The sequence below is a fragment of the Amblyomma maculatum genome, chromosome 1, assembly GCF_055883805.1.
Source record: "Amblyomma maculatum isolate TAMU_Amacu chromosome 1, ASM5588380v1, whole genome shotgun sequence".
NCBI lineage: Eukaryota > Metazoa > Arthropoda > Arachnida > Ixodida > Ixodidae > Amblyomma > Amblyomma maculatum.
Window position 1 is genome coordinate 15,579,399 of NC_139344.1, and position 20,802 is coordinate 15,600,200.

At 46.8% G+C, this 20,802-nt stretch overlaps 1 protein-coding gene across 1 annotated transcript in view; it reads right to left on the bottom strand.

Annotated features, from left to right (window-relative positions):
* LOC146201826 (importin-4-like) overlaps nucleotides 1-20,802 on the bottom strand; it is a 106,762-nt gene that overhangs the window by 1,972 nt on the left and 83,988 nt on the right. The window contains exons 24-27 of the mRNA XM_084587788.1: nucleotides 20,229-20,440; nucleotides 18,597-18,729; nucleotides 18,242-18,346; nucleotides 5,621-5,690 (exon numbers count right to left, since the gene is read on the bottom strand). Of these exons, the coding sequence (XP_084443914.1) occupies nucleotides 5,621-5,690; nucleotides 18,242-18,346; nucleotides 18,597-18,729; nucleotides 20,229-20,440 (520 nt within the window). The remainder of the gene's footprint in view (nucleotides 1-5,620; nucleotides 5,691-18,241; nucleotides 18,347-18,596; nucleotides 18,730-20,228; nucleotides 20,441-20,802) is intronic.

Consider the following 20,802-nt stretch of genomic DNA (forward strand, 5'->3'; position numbering starts at 1 on the left):
AAATTGCCAAGGTCTGAAAATGTTTGGAAGGCATTTAAAGGACCAACAACTTAGTAAATGTTTTTTGAAACAACAAAAAGCTCAGTGTCCACGGTGCCTGATTTAGCTACAATTTTGTTATAAATGGCACAGAACGTTCTTATCGAGAATGTTTAACTGGGTGCACTGTTTTTTATATATCATGATACAGGAAACCGTTATCAGCAAGTGCAACAGTGATTGCATGCTGGCAAATGTGGTAAATTAAAAAATGACACAGCCACTGCCGCTACACAGTAATCAGACACAGTACAGCAAAGTGTCGACCTGAGCATCCACCACAAATGCTGTTACGATGCAGAGACGTAATCCTCATCAATGAGAATTTTGTTGCGAAAGCAACATTACGCTAGGTTTCAGCTTATCGCGTATGCCAAGGCCGCAGTCACAAATGACCTTGAACAGCCGCGCCTAACAACCGATTAGCCGAGCTCCGCCAGATGGCGCCGCAGTACATTTGCAATATGGCAATAGGGGATGGATGTTTCCCCACTTTAAGGAACGACAGGTCACAATTAACAGCGTGCATTTCCCAAGGAGCAATTAGGTCTTTTATGGAAGTTATATGAAGACTGGCGACCGTAATGTCCAGATGTTCAATATCAGTGGCTAGTCTGATTGGGTAGGGTGGTGTTAGTAATGGTTTTCATGAAAAAAGTTCTGTACTAGTTGTGTCAAGCAGGAGCAGTCGACATGGATGATCCACTTGGCATAGTACCTTTGTACCATAAGTTACACCAGTAAATTGTCTTCTCCTTTGCAGTGACCACCAGTTCGCCTCGACATAGAGGCTAGCAACTGGGCTAGTTCGAAAAGCACCTGTGGCGAGGCGAAGGCCAAGGTAGTGCAACGGGTCGAAAAATTTTAAAGCAGAGGATGATGTTGACCCATAGACTACTGAGCCATAGTCAATGCGCGATAGAACTACGTTATTCAGAAGGCTCAGGAGGCAGTCACAGTCTGTGCCCCATGATTGATGAAACAAAATTTTTAGTAGATCCATTGCCTTGAGACTTTCAGTCGCAACTGTTTTATGTGTGCAATGAAGGAATGCTTTTTGTCGACAACTACGACAAGAAATTTATCTTCTTTTTAAACAACAAGGCTCTGACCATTCAGTGTTATGTTGGGGTCAGGACTGATGCCATGCTGCTTGGAGAAAAGTATGCAAACACTCTTTCCAGTGTTAAACTTAAACCCATTGCCATCAGCCCATTTAGACAGTTTGTTAACACTTAGCTGAATCTGATGTTCACAGATGGCCAAGTTGCAAGATTTGAAGTTTATCTGGACGTCATCAACATATACAGAGCAAGAAATAGTTCTTGGCAGCTGCTTTTTAGAGAGTTCATTTTGACTACAAAAAGTGTGTAGCTGAGGACACCACCTTGAGGGACACCATTTTCCTGTATGTACAGCTTTGAGTATGTATTGCCAACACAAACTTTGAAGATCTGTTCAGACAAGTAACTTCGTATTGTATTCAACATGTTCCTTGTGATGCTGAGAAGGAAGAGGTCACGGATGATACCATAGCGCTTTTTCAAGATCGAAAGACAGATAAACAATGTTGCTTGTATACAAAAGTATCCCTTGCATAAGATTCAAATGATATGAGCTGATCCACTGATGAGCTCCCAGCCCTAAAACCAGCTTAGTTTTCGTCAAGAAGATTGTTGTATTCAAGGAAATAAAGAAGGCGACGATTAACAATTTTTTCAAAAAGCTTGCATAGGCAGCTGGTTAGAGCAATAGGCCAATAACTAGCAGCAAGTGTGGGCTCTTTTTCGGATTTTAATATTGGAACAATAATTGCTTTCTTCCATGCTTTAGGAAAGCGTCCGGTGGCCCGTATTTTATTATACAGGCAGAGTAAGGTTTGAAGAGTGTCCACATGCCTGACACTCACACCACATGCGAAATGCATCAGACATTTCGCATGAGATTCTGTCAGGGCCTGCTGCTGAGTGCTTACATGTGCCTAGGGCAATCTTCACCCCCCCTGCAAGGTGAATGGGCTATTGTACCCTCCTGTGCATGGTCTTTTATTGTGTATAGGCTTCCTCTCTCCAGTTACCTTGTGCTGCAAAAAGGAATCTGTATAGTGTGCCGAGCTGAATATGTATTCAAAGTGTTTCCCTAGAGTGTCTGCTTGATGTTCAAGGGAGTCACCATTGGTGCTGACAAAGGGTGTTGGGAGAGTGCTATATCCTTTGAGTGCTCTTATTGTGTTGTAAACTTTGTATGCGTCAGAATAAGAGTTCACAGAGGAAAGGAACGATGCCCAGCTTTCTCGCTTAGAGATGCGTCAAATACGCCTGCCATTTGCCTTTGCACGCTTAAAGGCTATTAGGTTTTCGGCTGTGGGGTATCAGCGTAGCTTCAACCAAGCCCTGTTTCGAGTTTCACGAGCAGTCTTACATTCTGCGTTCCACCAGGGTCTTCGTTTATTTTGTGGCTTACCTGATGTTTGTGGAATGTATTTTTCTGCTGCCTCTAATGTGCAGCGTGATCAACTGCTGAATTTCATCAACGCCTGAGTCAGTAACTGATGAACAAGGCAATGATGAGTGTTCCCTGAACATCTCCCAGTTGGCTGCATATTCTTTAAACTTTCTAGGATTAGATACATTTTCATTTTTATTGCCTGCATACTTTAGAGATCGGAAAATAGTCCCTTCCATATAGATTGTTAATAACAACACACTCTGTAGCTGCCAAGAGCATTGGGGAGCCAATAGCTAAATCTATGGTTGTGTATGTGTTATGTACTATGTTGTAGTATGTTGGCTCTTTTGTGTGAAGTAAGCATGATCCAGGGGACAAAAAGAATTTTTCAATTAGCACACCTTGGGAGTCCGTTCTTGTACATCCCCATAGTGGGTGGTAAGCATTATAGTCTCCGACCAGCAGCCATGGTTCTGGAAATTGATCAATCAGCTTTTCAAAACTTTCGCTAGATAGCCTATAATCTGGAGGAATATACAGAGAACACACTGTTGTTATTTTACCGAAAATAAGGTTCGTATTGCCACTGCCTCCAAGTCTGTATTAAGCGAGATGTTTCGACATGGGATTGATTTTTGAGTTACAATGGCAACGCTGCCAGAGGAGCGAGTGCTGCCTTGCCTATCTTTCCTTAATACAAGATACTGCTTGAGAAAACTTGTGTGCTGGTTTTAAGTAGATTTCTTGCAGACAAAGTATGTTTGGTTGGTCCCAGACAGTTCCACTAAATGATGCTCTCAGTAGCCATTTTTGTAAGTGTGGAATGCGGAAGAGTAGGTAGGTTTAAGACTCGCCGTCTTTATCAGGTGGCTTAACTGACGTATGGTTTTTTGATTTGAAGCGGTCCAGCAGGCCCCGCCTCTCATTGGCAAACTCCCTAGGCACCACTGACGCTACGGAGTCCACGCTCACCTCCATCACCCCTGGTGAAGGCATGGAGGCAGGAGATTTTTCAAGAGGAAGTCCCTCTCAGATGTCTTTGGTGTCCCGGACATCTGGGAGAAAGTGACCTCCGGGATTGCAAAGATCGGTGCAGCCGGTGGCTACTTAGTGAGGAGGCATGGTGGGAGTACGTCAGCAGCATTGCACTGCGTGCCCACCATTACTAGACGCGGCCTGGCCCCTCTGCAGGCTGCGTCAGCATAGGGAGCGGAAGAAAGCATCCTATGTTTCTTCCACGCCTGTTCGTATGATATATTCTCAGCTACCTTCAAATTTATCATTTCCTTTTCTGCCTGAAAGGCCCCACAGGACCGTGAGTATGCAGGGTGTGTGCCCTCACAGTTCACACATTTGAAGTCATTTGCACTGCAGTTATCGGTTGCATGGTCGTGTGTGCTGCACTTTGCACAGGTAAGGTGTCCTCGACATGCCTGGCTACCATGCCCATACCGCTGACACTTGAAGCACCTGCGGGGGTTTGGTAAGTAGCGGCTTACTTTGCATCGGATGAATTCCACATTGATGAACTCAGGAAGTGTGCTCTGGTTGAAAGCGAGAACAATATGTTTCGTTCTTGTTTCTTCATTCTTTTGCCTGATTGTTATTCTTTGAACCGCAGTTACACTTGGCTCTGGAGGCCTTCAAGGAGGTCTAATTCTGTTTCATTTAGGTCTTGCTCAGAAATCACTCTCTGGCAGCTGCGGTGATGCGATACCTGAACGTCAAGGTGAGCAAATGTCTTTGTTATGAGGAGCTTGTGAGCAAATATCTTTGTTATGAGGAGCTTGTCTGACTGGCTTTTGTCTGATACCTTTAATAGTAGGTCACCAGATCTTAGTTTTTTGGCTTTATAGTTTGCCCCAATGATGGCCTTCAGCGAGTTGGCAATCAGAAAAACTGACAGTTCGTTTACAGGTTTTGACTCTGTTATAGAGCGCAGGACAAGAAAATTTGGGAAGTTCTCAGTTGGTGCCATGATTTGTAGTGTCACTTCGGTGCAACTCCTTTTAGGAGGTCGATCAGGATTTTTTTGAAGATAGTTTTTCCATGCAGTATGGATAGTCTAAGGGGTCCTAAATACATGTCGCCTCTGGTTCATCCTTATACGCAGAGGAAGGTCCCAGAGCCCATTGGCCGAGACTTGACCACGGCTTCGACCACCATCGTTCATGCTTCCCTCCACTTCTCAACCTTTCGCTATGGTACGGATGACAGCTTCAGTATGGGGGCTCAGGGTCCGTGGTGGCGCCAAGCACCAAAACCCAGTTTACACAAAGTGCCCCAGCGGGGGCGACTTTATATGTGGGCTGGTAGCTTACACTCTCGCGTCATACCCTTAAAAGATGAGCTTAAGTGTCCCCAATAATGTAGCACCTTGCAATGATAGGGCGTGATAGGGGAATAATGTAACAGGCAAAAGAAGCTTCCACCGTTGCTTTCGCAATTCAACTAGGGTTAACAAGACCTAAACCATAACTAATTTTTTTTGTGGACTGTTTTAATGAAGAAATTCATAACCCAGTGGCACCATTTAGTGACGAAAGCTGAAAGTACTTTATCAGTAATATGAAGGGAGCATTGCTTTTTTGCTGACGGGCACGTTCAAGACAATATAAACTATAAAATATGACAACACATAAGAACGAAAACACACACACACACACACACACACACACACACACACACACACACACACACACACACACACACACACACACACACACACACACACACACACACACACACACACACACACACACACACACACACACACACACACACACACACACACACACACAATGTGCTTCATAAATTGTATGTAATAATTCCCTGCGATTCCGTCACGTGGTGGGATGCACCAATAATGGCAAGGTTTTATCACAACGTTGCATCACTTTGTTCAATGCCAAACTAAGAGGATAAATTCTCATTTTTTCAATATTACAGTGCTAAATTCTTACAGTGTTAGATACAATCTTTTCATTCCCATTATAATCTCAAACTGTTCTGACTAGTCATTAGTCCCTTTGCCACACATTAATCAAAACTCCTGGCAAGTATTGTGGCAGATTATAAAATACTTATAATATTCTTGATGTGAGCTTGAGGTAAACATTGAACATGAACAAACCTGCATTGACTTGGTCGGTGCCAATGACCCGCAGGATTAGCCTTAGAATGGAAGGTAGGTTTTGAATGAGCTGCAACAAATAGAACAAGAAAATAAGTTTCAGCGTAAATTTTTAGCAACCACTGATACAAGTACCACTGTTTTGTTTCTGTGGCATGATTTGTGAATACTTCTTTTAATGGCAACTATAAAGATATATACAGGTTTCAAAACTATACTGTGGCGCGTAAGGTGCTCTTGTTTTTAATAAAAATGACAAATCAAAATGGGGAAAAAAAAGGGGGGTAGGGAGTCAACTCATGCATGTAGCCGACTTATTTGCAGAGTCTAAGCTAAGCTCGGCTAAGCTTGAGGTAGTATGCAACCCTGTTGCCAGTGCCCATTCCTGCTAAGATGCAAAAACCGCTGTGTAAAAAAAAAAAAAAAAAACAATTTGTAAGCAAACTTGTCCTGCAAGAGAAATCTCTGTGTGCTATTTAAGTGGCTTGCTTGCATTGGCATTGCTCATCTGGACAAGCATTTGCAACTTTTGCAGTAGATGATTTTTAGGGAAGTCAACTTATAATCAGTGTTGACTTATATGGGGCAGTATATGGTAGTTAGATTCTACCACTACTGTGAAAGGTACAGCAGTAATAAACATTACCTGAATACCTGAATTTCAGTACAACAGCAGGTGAGACCATTTTAAGCTATCAGTAATTTATACAAAGGTGTTAGACTTATCAATTTTTATTTTTGAAAACTTTGCAGACTTTATCGAAATTTATGTCAGAATGCAACTTTTGTTTTTCGGTAAATAATATTTTCTATGTACAAATTTTCATTTTTTCTTTGGGGGGGAATATTAGGTCCTTGTGAAGTCTAAAGAGATGTTGAATTTACTGCCCCCCCACCCCCCCCTTCCCTCAAGAATTAGCAGGTCACATTACAGATCAAAACGAGCTGTAATGTGACCTGCTAATTCTGGTAGGGGGGGGGGGGGGGGATGGAGGGGCGACTCCTCCACGGCCAACAGCTCCGGGTACTTTACATGGGACCCCAGGACAACGTGGGGCCCACTTGAACACACAGTCCGAGCGGAGATCGAAAAACGGTAAGCTTCACCGTTAGCAGTTCCCAGGGAAATAGGAAGGCAGACGAGAGAGTAATAAAAATAGAAAAAGAGAGCTCAAGAGCATGGTCAGCGTGCTCACCACAGGGATTCAGGAAAAGAATACCCTTTCTCGTCCACCGAGGAACCAACTGGTACCCCCCAAAACACGTACAGAAACAGACACCCCCTCCCCCACCTACAAAGGTCGTAGTCGCGTGTCCTGAGCCGAGGGATAATGAGGCGAAAATGATTACTGAAACAATCAGGCCACCCCCGCAAAAATGTAAAGGGGACGAGACGGACTCACAGGTGGCATTAGAAAGGAGACTGGACGCTAAATACGAAGCGAGATTTTAAAGATTCGAGACCCTCCTCACCCAATTAATCGGTAAGGTAAATCAAATGCAGACGCAATTCACCGCGATGCAGAACGCCTTCGCCGAGAGGCTAAACTACTGTACATTAGAAAAGACGGTGACCCAAATGCAACAAAATGGACAGGCACCGTAAAAAGGAAGACTCTCTGGTGTGGCAGTGGAACTGCCGCGGCTTCCAAAGAAAGTGAGCGCTCTTGCAACAGCACTTAGAGCAGAGCAAAGAAAAACCTTTAGCTATAGCCCTTCAGGAAACAGGAAAAGGTCTACCCAAATTATCGGGATGTCAGGCGTTCCACAGTGACCGGGGAGAAAAACCCGCGTCTCCACGCTAGTTAAAAGGAACATAGCGGCAGTAGAGCATGAGGTCAACTCGCATGACATTATCACTGGTCGCAAGGAAGAGTCTAGTCTCTTCATCTTAAACGTGTACAGCACCCCCCAGCAGAGAAAGGTACGTTTCCGCGCCCTCTTCCGCAAAGTGATCAAAACGGCAGGAAACAATCCTCTTATAATAGTAGGAGACTTCAATGCTGCCCACCAAGAATGGGACTACAATAGACACAACCCCAAGATTAGGCAACTATGGGAGGACATACATGAGCTCGGTCTCACCCTTCTGACGGACCCTAGCTGTCCGTCCAGGATGGGAAACAGCATCTGTGCAGACACCACCCCAGACCTTACCCTTGGGAAAAACACGGGAGACATGGTCTGTGTTACGTTTCTCCCCCGAGAAGTGGGACAGCTGACGCGGCCACCGCATAGCAACAGGCAGAACCGCGAGCGGATCGGCCATTTCGACGCCGTTCATCGGCCGCGCAACGCTTCCTCCCGCCGACAAGTCTCAGCGTGTTCCTGCCACGCGCCAAATGTGTGTGCGTGCGTGTGTGTGCAAAAGCTGGCCAAGCCTGGAGCTCGAGGGAAAGTGCGTCGCCCTCTCCTGTCTGCAGGAGGTGGAGGAGATGAGGTCGGAACACCTGCGATTGAGTCATTCGTCGTGAACCAACATGTTTGGCTCTCCCTTTCCTGTGAGGGTTTACCCTTTCCCTGTGAACGGGAAAACCTATAAAAAGCAGCGGCCGACTCCGCTGGGACAGAGACTACTTTGACGCGCCGTTGGCACGACGCTAGACACCAGCTGTGTGAGAGTGTCTGTAATCTCTCCGGGTCAGCTTCACTGCCCGTTTCTTCATGATGTTGCAGTAAAGGTTGTTTAGTTAAAAGACGCCTCGTCTTTGCTGGAACCTTTGATGCCGTCCGCCGTCCACGGAGCCGCAAGGCCAACGCCACCGAGGGGCGCGCGACCCTCAAACGTAACAACTGGTAGGCATCGGTGGGACGACCAAGCCGTAACCGTGGTTGGAGGGACGAGCCAGGCGATACCGTCGTCCAACAACTGGTGAACAGCGGAGAGACGAGGACGACAAGCGGTGACCGTGGTCGGTGAAACGAGCCAGGCCTGACCGAGGTGCAACATCTGGTGGGAAGAGCGGAGATGTCACAGGCGTGACCCGTGAATCAAAGCAGCTCAGCGGAAAAGCGGGAGCAGTGCAACGAGCCCTGTGTGATGACTGGTTGCCTGCAGCGGAACGACTGCGTTGGATTCTTGGCTGCGAGGTTGGTGAGTGCGGGACTTTCTTCTACTGAGTTTTGCCAGGCTTTTGTTAAGTAGAGAACAGAGCTGGTAATTGTGTTGTCGTTGTTGCTGGGTTAAGTGCAGCAAGGCAATAGTGGGCAGTAGAGAAGGCAGCGCTCGGAACAGCCATGGGTTTGGATTTGAAGTCGTTGCGCAAACCGAAATTGCTGGAGCTTGCGGAGGAGTTGGGTCTGAATTTGTCAGACAAACTCAGAAAACTAGAAGTGTTAAAGGCTATTCTTGAGTTGGAAGCTGAAGATGACGAGCTTTTGGAATGCCTTGAGATCATTGACGAACGTCAAGAGGAACGTGTACGTAGAAAACGTCACGAGAAAGATGAACGTGAACGTCACGAGAAAGAGGAACGTGAACGTAGAGAACGTCACGAGAAAGAGATGCGTGAACGTAGGGAACGTTTCGAGAAAGAGGACGCCCGCGTAAGGAAACTGATGCAGCTGGAGATATCAGCACATAGAATGAGCGTGGAAAGGATTAAAGCTTGCAATGTCATTCAGTGTAACGGTTAAATACCGCGAGATGGTCCGCCACCGTTCCTCATTGCCGAGGATGTGGCCGAGTATTTGGCAGACTTCGAGAATGCCTGCAGAAGTAAACGTTTCGAGCGAGATAGTTGGGCGCAGATGCTGGTAGCTCTTCTCTCCGCTGAAGCGTCGGAAGAAACCAAGCGATTGGTTGGCGACCGCTTGAAAAATTACGATGAACTAAAAGAGTCATTGCTGATACGATATCAGATAACGCCTCAGGATCTTCGGAAGAGATATGAGAGCGAGAAACATTGTAACGAGGCATACTTTGATTTGGCCTATCAGTTGAAAGCCGCTGTAAGCGAATGGCTAGACAGTGCGGGAGTTTCGGAGCAAATGGAACTTGCACCGGAGTGTGAGAAACAGCTTGGGGAAGCGGCCGAGCAATGTGACCGCAGTAGTAAGCCGACCGATTCTCGAACAGAAGAGCATCGTGTTACCTTGGTCGAGACACTAGCTGAGACGGTTAGCGCAGGCTTAATCGGTGAGAAGTCCGAAGTGACGCCGTTAAGCGAGGTGAACTGCACGCCGACCCAAGTAGCTGTAGGAGATACAGTTCCATCAAATGAGAGTGGGGAACTGGTAATAACTGAACCGCCTCTCAATGCAGAAGCTTGTGTAGAGCGTGGCGGAGAAGGAAACCAGCTAGGAAATGACAGAATTTCGGTTTCCGAAATCAACTTCGTCGTAGAGCAGGGCACGCAAGAAAACGAAGTGCCGATCAGGGAAACTGCGCAGCCCGCGAGTTGTGATCAGCCAGGGCTGACCGACGAGGAGTGCGCGTACGCTGTAGAGAGCAAGACATGCGAAGGCGACAGCGAGCGACCAGAGCAGAGTCAGAATCGTTCGAGCCCCAATACCACGCTAGGTTGTATTCGCGAAAGCAACCCCAGTGCGAACGCGGACGTGGCATACATGACCCTCACGCAATCCGAAGCGCCCCAGCTGTCGAAGGAGCTTGATCGTGCGCCGGTTAACGCTGAGCGATGCGGCTCATCGGAGGACCCGTGTAACGTGAGTGGCAAGCCAGAGGAAATGCCTAGCTTGGAGGCTGGCATTAGCGGTTGTTGTTCGAACTTGACAGAAAGTGAGTCATGCACTGCTGGCCGCGAATCAGACGCGGCGCCGCACTTTGACTACTTTGACGACACCGGTGTCCTACTAGCTCCGGTTACCGCTAGCTTGCCAGAGCTCGAGCCGAAAGAAAGTAGGACTAGAGTATTCAAGCGCTGCCACCGAAAAACGCGGAAGGGCAGGCACGAGAAAGATTGCTGCCGTCGTAAGGAGAGCAAGCTCGAACGGTTGCAAAAAGAAAGCCGAAGGCTAGTATTCCAGCGCTGCCGACGAAAAACGCGAAAGGGCAGGCGCGAGAAAAAATGCTGCCATCGTAAGGGGAGCAAACTCCAAAGATTGCAAAACGAAAGCAGAAAGCCTGTGTTTCAGTGCTGCCGTAGAAAAAAACGGAAAGGCAGGCGCGAGAAAGAATGGAACAAGTTGAAGCTATCGCGAAAGCGACTATCCCGAAGGCACACATGCGCCCGTGCCGAGAAATCGCGTGACTGGTGCGCAACTCGTAAGGAGAGGGATAGATTGTTCAGAAAAGTGAGCGACTTATGCTCATGCGTTTCTTTGCACAGAAACAGGAAGGTACGGTTGTTCCGTGAAACGGACAGCCGAAGCTTTAGTGAAAAAGGTGATCTCAACGGTAACGCCGATGGCTTAAGTCCGAGCCCCTAACATGAGAAGCCTCAATTTTCACTTGGTGTTTTTCTTCCTGATATAGGATTTTGAACATATTGCATTGTATTATTTTTGTTTGAGAATGACGTTTTTGAAAGCGCGATTTTCAAATTTGTGGACGCGTTCCAAGTGCTGCTGAGCTGCCCTTTAATATTGATGGGGGCATAAGAGGGAAATAGTCTGGCAAAACTTTGTGAAGATTGTGCCGTGCTTGCTGGCTGACCGGTTGAGTTTTTAGCGTGGTTGTGATGCTGTAGGTTGTCAGAAATCTCTCCTGAAGACAAGTTGCAGAGTGCCTTGGAAACCCGGACTTGCCAAGGACTTCTTCAGGCTGACTGGCTCAAGAGAAACAGAGTCGGACGACCCTGGTTAGCAGCAACATCCCGATCCCTCCGGACAGCGGATGCAGTCCCCTGCCCTTCGGGATCTCCCTCCCCCGGCGGGGCAGTCTGTTACGTTTCTCCCCCGAGAAGTGGGACAGCTGACGCGGCCACCGCATAGCAACAGGCAGAACCGCGAGCGGATCGGCCATTTCGACGCCGTTCATCGGCCGCGCAACGCTTCCTCCCGCCGACAAGTCTCAGCGTGTTCCTGCCACGCGCCAAATGTGTGTGCGTGCGTGTGTGTGCAAAAGCTGGCCAAGCCTGGAGCTCGAGGGAAAGTGCGTCGCCCTCTCCTGTCTGCAGGAGGTGGAGGAGATGAGGTCGGAACACCTGCGATTGAGTCATTCGTCGTGAACCAACATGTTTGGCTCTCCCTTTCCTGTGAGGGTTTACCCTTTCCCTGTGAACGGGAAAACCTATAAAAAGCAGCGGCCGACTCCGCTGGGACAGAGACTACTTTGACGCGCCGTTGGCACGACGCTAGACACCAGCTGTGTGAGAGTGTCTGTAATCTCTCCGGGTCAGCTTCACTGCCCGTTTCTTCATGATGTTGCAGTAAAGGTTGTTTAGTTAAAAGACGCCTCGTCTTTGCTGGAACCTTTGATGCCGTCCGCCGTCCACGGAGCCGCCAGGCCAACGCTACCGAGAGGCCGCGCGCCGCAGCGGTACGCTACCCCGGCACTCGCGACCCAAACCTAACATCTGGAAAAACACAGCTCAAAATTTAAGCAGCGACCACTTTGTTCTGGCTCTCACCCTAAGCAAGGGCGTCAAAACGCGTTGCTTCAAAAAGCCTAAAATCACCGATTGGGCAGGTTTAGGCAAATCAGGGAAAACAGCGAATCGGGAGACCAAATCCAAAACATAGACAAATGGGCGGAGACACTTAAGGAACAAGTCGAGAAGGCAACCACTACCCTACAAGAGGACGATGCGCCGGTGATGCTTGACAGCAAACTCCTTCATATGTGGAAAGCGAAATGTGGCATGGAGAGGTGTCTCCGGTCGCAAAGATGGAACAGGAACCTTAGGCGAAGGATAGCAAGATATAACAAAGAGATTGAAGATTACGCAGTAAAACTTTGGGAACAAAATTGGTGTAGTAGGTGCGATGAGATGGACGGGAACATGAGCCTTGCCAATACGTGGAGCCTACTCAGACACTTACTTGATCTTGACAATTCGGAAACCCTAATCGGGCGTAAGACTGACGAAAGCCAGACACGCGTTCGAGGGCACGGACGAGGAACTCATGGTGAAACTAATTAACACGTACGTAGGCGACACGCAAACCTTCCCCCTGCAGGATTATGAAGGGCTCTCAAATGAGGTCCTAGATGCGCCGATCACAAAGGCGGAAGTTCACGCCGAAAATTAGGCTTAAGAACAAAATCGGCTCCCGGCCCCGACAGAATCACAAACAAGGTTCTCCGAAATTTGGACAATAACTCCATCCGCACGCTCATGAAATACATGCGCGTCGTATGGGACAGAGGCCGCCTCCCACAACAGTGGAAGACTGCAAACGTAATTTTGATATCAAAGCCAGGCAAACCTTCGAAACTAGAGAACTTACGACCAATCTCTCTAACATCACATATAGGGAAATTGATGGAGCGTGTAGTCCAAACGCAAATAACGCATTTCATGGAGCTTAATGACCTGTGGCCGCACGAAATGGTTGGGTTCCGGCCCGGACTGTTCACACAGGACATAATGCTCCGCTTAAGACACGACATCATAGAAAGCGAAACCAGGGACGCGAGAGTACTACTAGGTCTAGACCTGACAAAGAACTTCGATAACGTAAAAAACACGGCGATTCTCTCTGGTCTCCAAAAATTGGGGGTCGCAAAGAAGACATACGACTACGTAAAAGACTTCCTGTCGGGTAGAACGATAAAGATAAAGTTTCAGGACATTCAATCCTTTACTGTCAAATTAGGAAGCAGGGGTACACCGCAAGGTTTGGTGCTGTCTTCGTTCCTCTTTAACCCTTTCACTGTCACGAACGTACCGGTACGTTTTCGCGCTCCCACCCATGTCACCGACGTACCGGTATGTTCTCTATCATGCATTCAAAACTTCGCGCCTGAGCGCGAAGCTGGCGCACTTGGACAGGCTGTGCCATCTGTCAAATCTTTCTACAAGTTCGTATTTTCGCCCCACGTTGTGTTAGTACGTATATACTAGAGTATGGAGCGACCGTGCCCACCCCCGCCTCCTTCTTTGCTGGGGGGCGCAATCGCGCTAAGCGATAATGCGGCGCGCGCGTTTCGCGGCGCACGCATGCGGTTACGAGTTCAAGGGTTGTTCTGCCATCTGCCGCAGGTTTGCAGGTTTTTATTTTTATTCGGTTGGTGTGTTTGCTATGACGTGTCACATTCAGGGGCTCGTGCCGTTGCCTCTCCAATAGGTCGACACATGACTCCATCGCTGCTTTCGCTCGCTCTTGCCGTGCCCTTGCTTGCAGCTAGCAGCAGCAAACAAGGTTGTTTTAGCCTCTTTCCATCTCCCTCTTTCATTTTAATTTCACAACGTGCCATTTATCTCCATTGTGCGGGCCACCGAAAGTGCGCCCTCTGTGCACGCGGTTACTTTTGGATGGCTGACCGTGCAGGACCTTCGACTGTGGACTGGAGCGATGGCTCTTTTGATTATAAATACGAGTCGAGCTTGGATTCGGTCTCTCAAGAAGTATCGAGCAGATTTTTCTTATATTATCCTCATTTATCTAGTTTATAATCAGGCTGATGATGATGATGATGTTAACAACACCTGCAGAACACTGAAATGTGCACATTCCGTTGACTATGTTATTTGTATAACAATCATAATCAAAAATAAATAGCTATGCTCGTTCCCTGAGACCAAGCCGACACTGGGGGTGCGTCATGGCCAGAAATGCCCGACAGCGAAAGGGTTAATGTGGCCATATGAAACCTCCCGGCAGAACTGAGGAAGGTGAAAAACTTGAGATTCAGCATATACGCGGATGATGTCAACCTGTGGGCCACCCAGGGGAATGACGCGAGCATCGAGGAGTGCTTGCAAGCAGCGGCGGACATCGTGGTGTCCTATGCGGCCGAAAGGGGCCTCTCGTGCTCTCCGCAAAAATTGAAACTGTTTATCTACAACCCAAAGGCGCTCGGGTGCAAAAGCCAGACAAACATCAAAATAACAGTAGACGGCCAAAGAGTGCCGAAAGTCGAACAAATTAGGATTCTGGGGCTGTTTCTACAAGCAGATGGGTACAACGATACAACGGTAAAGAAACTGAACATGTACGCCACGCAAGCCACGGGTATGTTCAGGAGAATCGCACTCAAGGGTCGGAGCCTTAAGGAACAAAGCCTCCCGAAACTAATGCAGGCTTACATCACTAGCCGCATACAGTCGATGACCGATTTTTCAGACACCCAATTTTTCGAACATGCTTGATTATTCGGACTTTTTCCCGGCCCCAGGACATACCTTATAAAGTCAATGTATTACGCTGCTCAAAATTTCGGACACTCAAAGGAGGGCTATTCGATTTTTCGGACATTCCAAGTGTCAGCCAGACGAACTGCCACACATTTTGAGCGGTGTCGCCGCCATCTTGTTTGTTTACTTTTTCCTTCGATAGCCTCGAAACCGGTGCCTGCCTTGCGTGCCGCTCCTCAGCAGCTAAACCGATGCTGAACCGAGGCTATATTATTTGCCTAGCAGCTTCTGTTTCCGGGACAAAGTCGCTGCCGTCGAAGCGTGATCGCTTCGACTGCCTGTTCCTCTGTGTGTTTGCCGTGCGTTTCACGTGCATTGCCGAGCATAGTGAGTAAATGTAGTGTGTGGTGTGCCTCGACAGTGGGAAAACGTGCTCTGTCGCTTTGCTTGGAGCACTTAGTACGCTCGCCGATGCGTGGAAGTCTGTAGTACCTATAGCGCTACGCAATTGCTTCCGCCACGCGGGATTTGTGCTGAATGACGAGTCGGCTGCCTTGGACAAGGAGAGCGTCGTCGAGCAGCTGTCAGGCAGTGAGCAGCTCATTCACAACTTTAGCACTGCTGGTGTCGAAATTCCATCGGCCGTCTTGTTTTCAGAGTTCACAGACGTGGACCACGAGTTGGAACTGTGCGCTGTGCTCACAGATGTAGAAATTATTCGCCAAGTGCTTGTGGAGTCTAAGAGCGACGACGACGATGACTCACCTGCAGCAGAGCAGCCGACGCAAGCTGATCTGATGCAAGCGAAATTCAGGCGGACCTGTTAGCACGGAAGCGAAGCGTGGCGCAGAAAAGCATGACTGTTTCCGGCCTCAAAGTAAATAATAGGCAATAAATTGAGCTTTTTTGGTGCACATTTGTTTTTTCGGACATTTTAGTGGTCCGTTGAGAGTCCGAAAAATCGGTCGTCGACTGTATGTTAAGCCACACCATTCCTAAACATCAGATCAAACGAAAACCAGAGTATAGACGCACTCATCAGACGGGATGCGAAGACTCTCTCTAGAGACAGCCCTCGATATGTTTTATCTGTGGGCGAGATTTGTTTGTGCAAACATCAGTTGCGTGTCCTAATACTTTACAGTGCGGTTACACATTCACGTGCCATTTGATACACAGTCATCGATGTATACCAAGAAATGAAATCTGCTGATGCGCAAACTGAGTTGCCTTAAGCTGGTTAAGTTTTGCGCAAACCTCGTTCATGAGCAGTGATGCTGCTGACATATTGCAATAGTCAATGCAGGTAGCTATGCAAATATACTGGAAAGATGTTCAGTATCAGGAAACTGTTCCATCGGTTATAGTTTCGCATCGCGGCTACAAAAGATGTGCCCACAAGGATACTGTTGAACGGTGCGAACTTTTCTCCTGCAATATGAGGGTAGAAATTGATCATGTAATATGCGACGATAAATAATTTTGCATCTTTACACTACTCCTTTTTTTTTAGTGCTGTAATTTCTTTGCATTACAACATGCTAATCTGTGAAATCGTTTTACGATCCCTTAAAATAACCGACTGAATGCCTCCTCGAAATGGGGGTGAACAACAATTGGACGGAACTAGCGGAGGCTGTGTGCATGGTGCAACTAGAAAGATTGAGCAGAACCACCATGGGCAGAGCCATCCCCGGCTGGGTGGGACTGCAGTCAGATAGAGGAACAAGTGAAAAAGTGGACATTCCATGAAAGTGTCGGGAATATATCATGCACCCTACATACAACAAGGAGAGGAGACAAAACAGGACCGAGACGCTCGCAAAGAAAGTGGGGAAAATGAAGCCGGGGGAGGTCGCCTACGTGGACGCGGCTAGCGGGAAGTCGGGGGCGGCGGTGGCTGCGGTCGTCAACGGCCACGGCGTACCCGCCGCCGCCGCGTCCATTAGAAGCCGAAATGTAGACATGGCTGAAGAAGTTGCAATAGCACTCGCTTGCGTTGGAACGGAAGCAAGCATAGTTATTAGTGACAGTAAAACAGCTGTCTGGAACATTGGAAAAGGGAGGGTCTCGAAGGAGGCAGCCAAAATTATAGAGAAAGAAAAAGTTGAAAGAAGGATTCGAATCACGAGCCGCCTGATTGCGATGTGATGGATGAGAGGCTGCAAACGTATAAGGAAATCTTAGAACACTACAGACTGAGCAGAGGGTCCCTGCCACCACCGGACCGAACACTAAATAACAAGGAGGCTGTAACTTGGCGGCGCCTGCGAGCTGGGAATTTTCCAAGTCTCGTTTGGCTTTTCCACACGCAAGTGGAGGAAAAGGCGGAAGACAAATGTGAAAACTGCAGAGAAAGGGGTACTCTGGATTATATAATCTGACAATGCCTTGATTCCCCTGGCGCCAAGGAAAGCATAAATAGTAGAGAAGCCTGGGAACTGCTACAGCGGAGTGAGTCCCCCGCCAATCAGCAGCAAGCTATCCACCTCGCGGCTGAAGCCGCGAAGAAACACTGTCACTTCGCCTGTCTTTAGTTGCGGAGGCCCCGGCCTCCATCCCATAGGCCTGCGTGCCGGGGGCGGGGAGTACGGGACCTCCTAAATCGGTGGGAAAATAAAGTTCTTAACAACAACAGCAAATAACGAGCAGTTCACAAAGAGATCCTTACAGAAGGAAGTCACACAGGTAAAACAAAAGTAAAAATGTCAAAGGGAAATGCGTAGGAAAACAAACATGAGTAAGTTCAGTTATAAAAACTTTGTTGTCATGTTCTGGTTGCAATCTGTGCAAAACGAAAAAAAAAAAAAAAAAAAAAAACGTGCATCATATGATTCATATGCTAAGGCAGTGATTGTGAGAGCCAGAATATCGGCAGTGTTGCGCCACTCATGCATGGTTACGATTCCAAAAATTTTCAGTACGTGCACTGGAAACCTTAGCTAAACCAGTGACGGCTCAAGGCCAATGGGAAGAATGAGCAGAGTGCACCATGCTATCCAACACAGCATAGTTAACATGTGGAGCCTTCCATAGTGCAATAGTGTGTCTGAGGTCACAGATTCCACGTCTCGTAACAACTCAGAATGAAGATATTAACCTTAAGACACTGTCTCACTGCATTCTTAACTTTATCTTTTGCATACTGTCACTGGAACTGAAAAGCCAGCCAGTTAGCAGTGCCACGTGCCAGAAATGCTGAAGTTTTCCATTTAAAACCAATTTCCAAGGAACGAATCTGGTATACTTTACCAGTTGTTTTTCTGTTGTAACTAAAAATCCAAACCCTATTTTACACAAATCAGGGACTGATGATACGACAAGATGTTTCTAGCTCATCTGATGCAAGATAACTGAGGTGTGCAGCACTTTAGACACACTACCAGATTGTTTTTAACATAAAAAATATCTTCTTCACCTCTTGACGCTTGCATCCATACAGGTAGCAGATGCACTGAAAAACGCTCACATTCTCTTCAAAATCTTCTTCCAGGGGAAGCTGCTGAAGTAGCACTGGAAACACCTGTAAATCATGAGCAGACATCAAAGGTAACAGTTAAAGTCTGTGCACACTTTGGTTGTGTACCTTTTAAACACCACAAAAACTTAATTCTTGCATTTTCATAGATCACAGAGACCTTCCAACAAACTGGTCTTGCAAATAATTTGTGCAAAGAGTGTGAAGGGGCCTATCACCTCAGCTTCGCCCTCGTGAAATACTGTTGTCCTAAGAGTAATTTTCTGGTACAAGGAATAGTGTCACCACAACTCACCATGCCCATGGGTATAGAGTTAGCACCGACCAGGATGAGCCTTGCAACGGCTCCACAAATGTTGTCTTTAGCATGCCTATTGTCCTCTTGTGAAAGCATCGAATGCAGGGCTCCCAGCAGTGATGGATACTCCCTAGTTCTCATGTTCAGGACATGTTGCAGCAGAACGGAGACAAAAGCACTCCAAAAGGGAACACATTTGCAAGAAAACATATCAGAAACAGTGCTATATCTATATCTATACCTACAGTGCTATATCTATACCAGAGCTAATCATGCGGGGGCTCAGGGAGCTTTTTGTATCCTTCAAAGGGTTTATTGAGGCTTGTGTGTGCTTACTGGCAAACCAAAGGGAGAGAGATAAGGGTACTGTTGCAATGTAAGGAGTGCAAAACATGTTTACATATATATTACGCACAGGTAGAATACTTTCTTATGTACATCCACAATTATCCTTCAACTCACAGCAACAGCAGAACAAATCTCATCATGCTAACAGGATTGCTCACTGTTTCACCAGGTGCCAGATGATGGCAGTCCTTGCACCATCATCTCTATTTTGCAACTAGCGGTGGTTAACAGCGAGCCTAGTCATGGTGTGGTATCACCCAGCAAGCTATGAAGGACCGTGTTCATGATATACACACTGTGGCACACACTGACAGAATGTGACTGAAAGTACAAATGGACAGTTCCCCATTACTGCAATAAATAAGGTAAAAGGCCCTCATACAAATTCCTCTACGCAAAAAATTTGAAATGAAAGTATGTAAGCCATTAGCCTTTTGTATCTGTGACACCAGTTTTAATAACACTCGATGCCCATCAGAGACAACTACAGGCATTATTCTGCAGCAATGGCAGCATGGTGAAACTCGTGACCAGGTTTTCTAGAAATTAAGTTGATCGTTAGGTGCTGCATCCATAAAATGATTCGATAGTGCTGTCCATTTTCTTAGCTTTTAAAACAAAAATTTGCCAAACGGTGCCAGCTGGTGATATAGTAGTAGCATATACAGTCCATGTGTGCTGCACAGAAAAGCAATGTGCTACCAATAGGAAAAAAATTCAGCAGGTCTTCACTTTCCTTTAGTCTACCAACGAAAAAAATGCAGTTTGGAAAAATGACATCTTTCATTACGTTTCCTGCTTCCGAATCTTGTTTGATGCAACATTATCTGGCTATCTGCTTGTGTACTCCTTTTGTTCTCCCAGCTCTGTCCTTTATTTCTTCCACAGCTCTAAAACATTTCTTAAATAGCTATCTTTGCTGCACAAACTCATTACTACTAAATGCCATCAAAGAACACGTAGTCCATAGCTGCCTACAAATGTGAAGGGTTAGTAGCTAATGAAGCGCCTTCATCAAACATATCTGTGCCTTCTATGACTAAAATTGATGCTAATGCAGCATACTGCGTACAAAATCATATAAGATAAAAGTGCCGCCACCTGCTGAGCATATGCTTAACTGCAAAATTTTGGCACTGCTCGACACATGGCACAGGACACATGCAGCAATGAACTAATGGGTGAATGACAATCCGAAGTCTTTTTACCTAACTTGGAATGAGCAACGTGGAGGCCAAGAATGCATTACTACATTTCCACCACAAAACCCAGAAAGGATACGGCGCTAGAATGTCGGGTGCATTCTGAATGAGGATGCCAAGGCCAAACACAGCATTGCTGCGCACTTCACTGTCTTGGTCCTGCATGCTAGCAAGAAAAACTGGCAGAAGTGGCTTGCAGAACGGGCCAATACCTTCTTTACCCAAGCCTTCAGCCACTTCGGCTAGAGTGCCCACAGCATATGACCTGTCCGACGGGCTGTTCTGCTTTTTCTGTGAAACAAATAAATGACGAATTCAGTGACTCATGGGACAAACACCCACAAAAGCTCAAACATAAGACTAATGCACTCACTCGATTACGGAAAGCCCATGAATATATTCTGTTCCAAATATACAGACTTGACCGAAGGCACCACAGACTTATTTAAAAATGGTGTCAAAATAAGGTAAAATAAGTTTGCGAGTTTGCCTACTCCTTAAATTACTACCAGCCTACCAATGAAATCCGTGTAGTCATACAGCAACATTATCATGAAAGGAAGTAAAATTTTTTCCCACAAAATACAGCAGAATTACAGTGATATAATCACAGCTGGTATGAAATTTGGTATGACTGTAACGTATATAAGGCA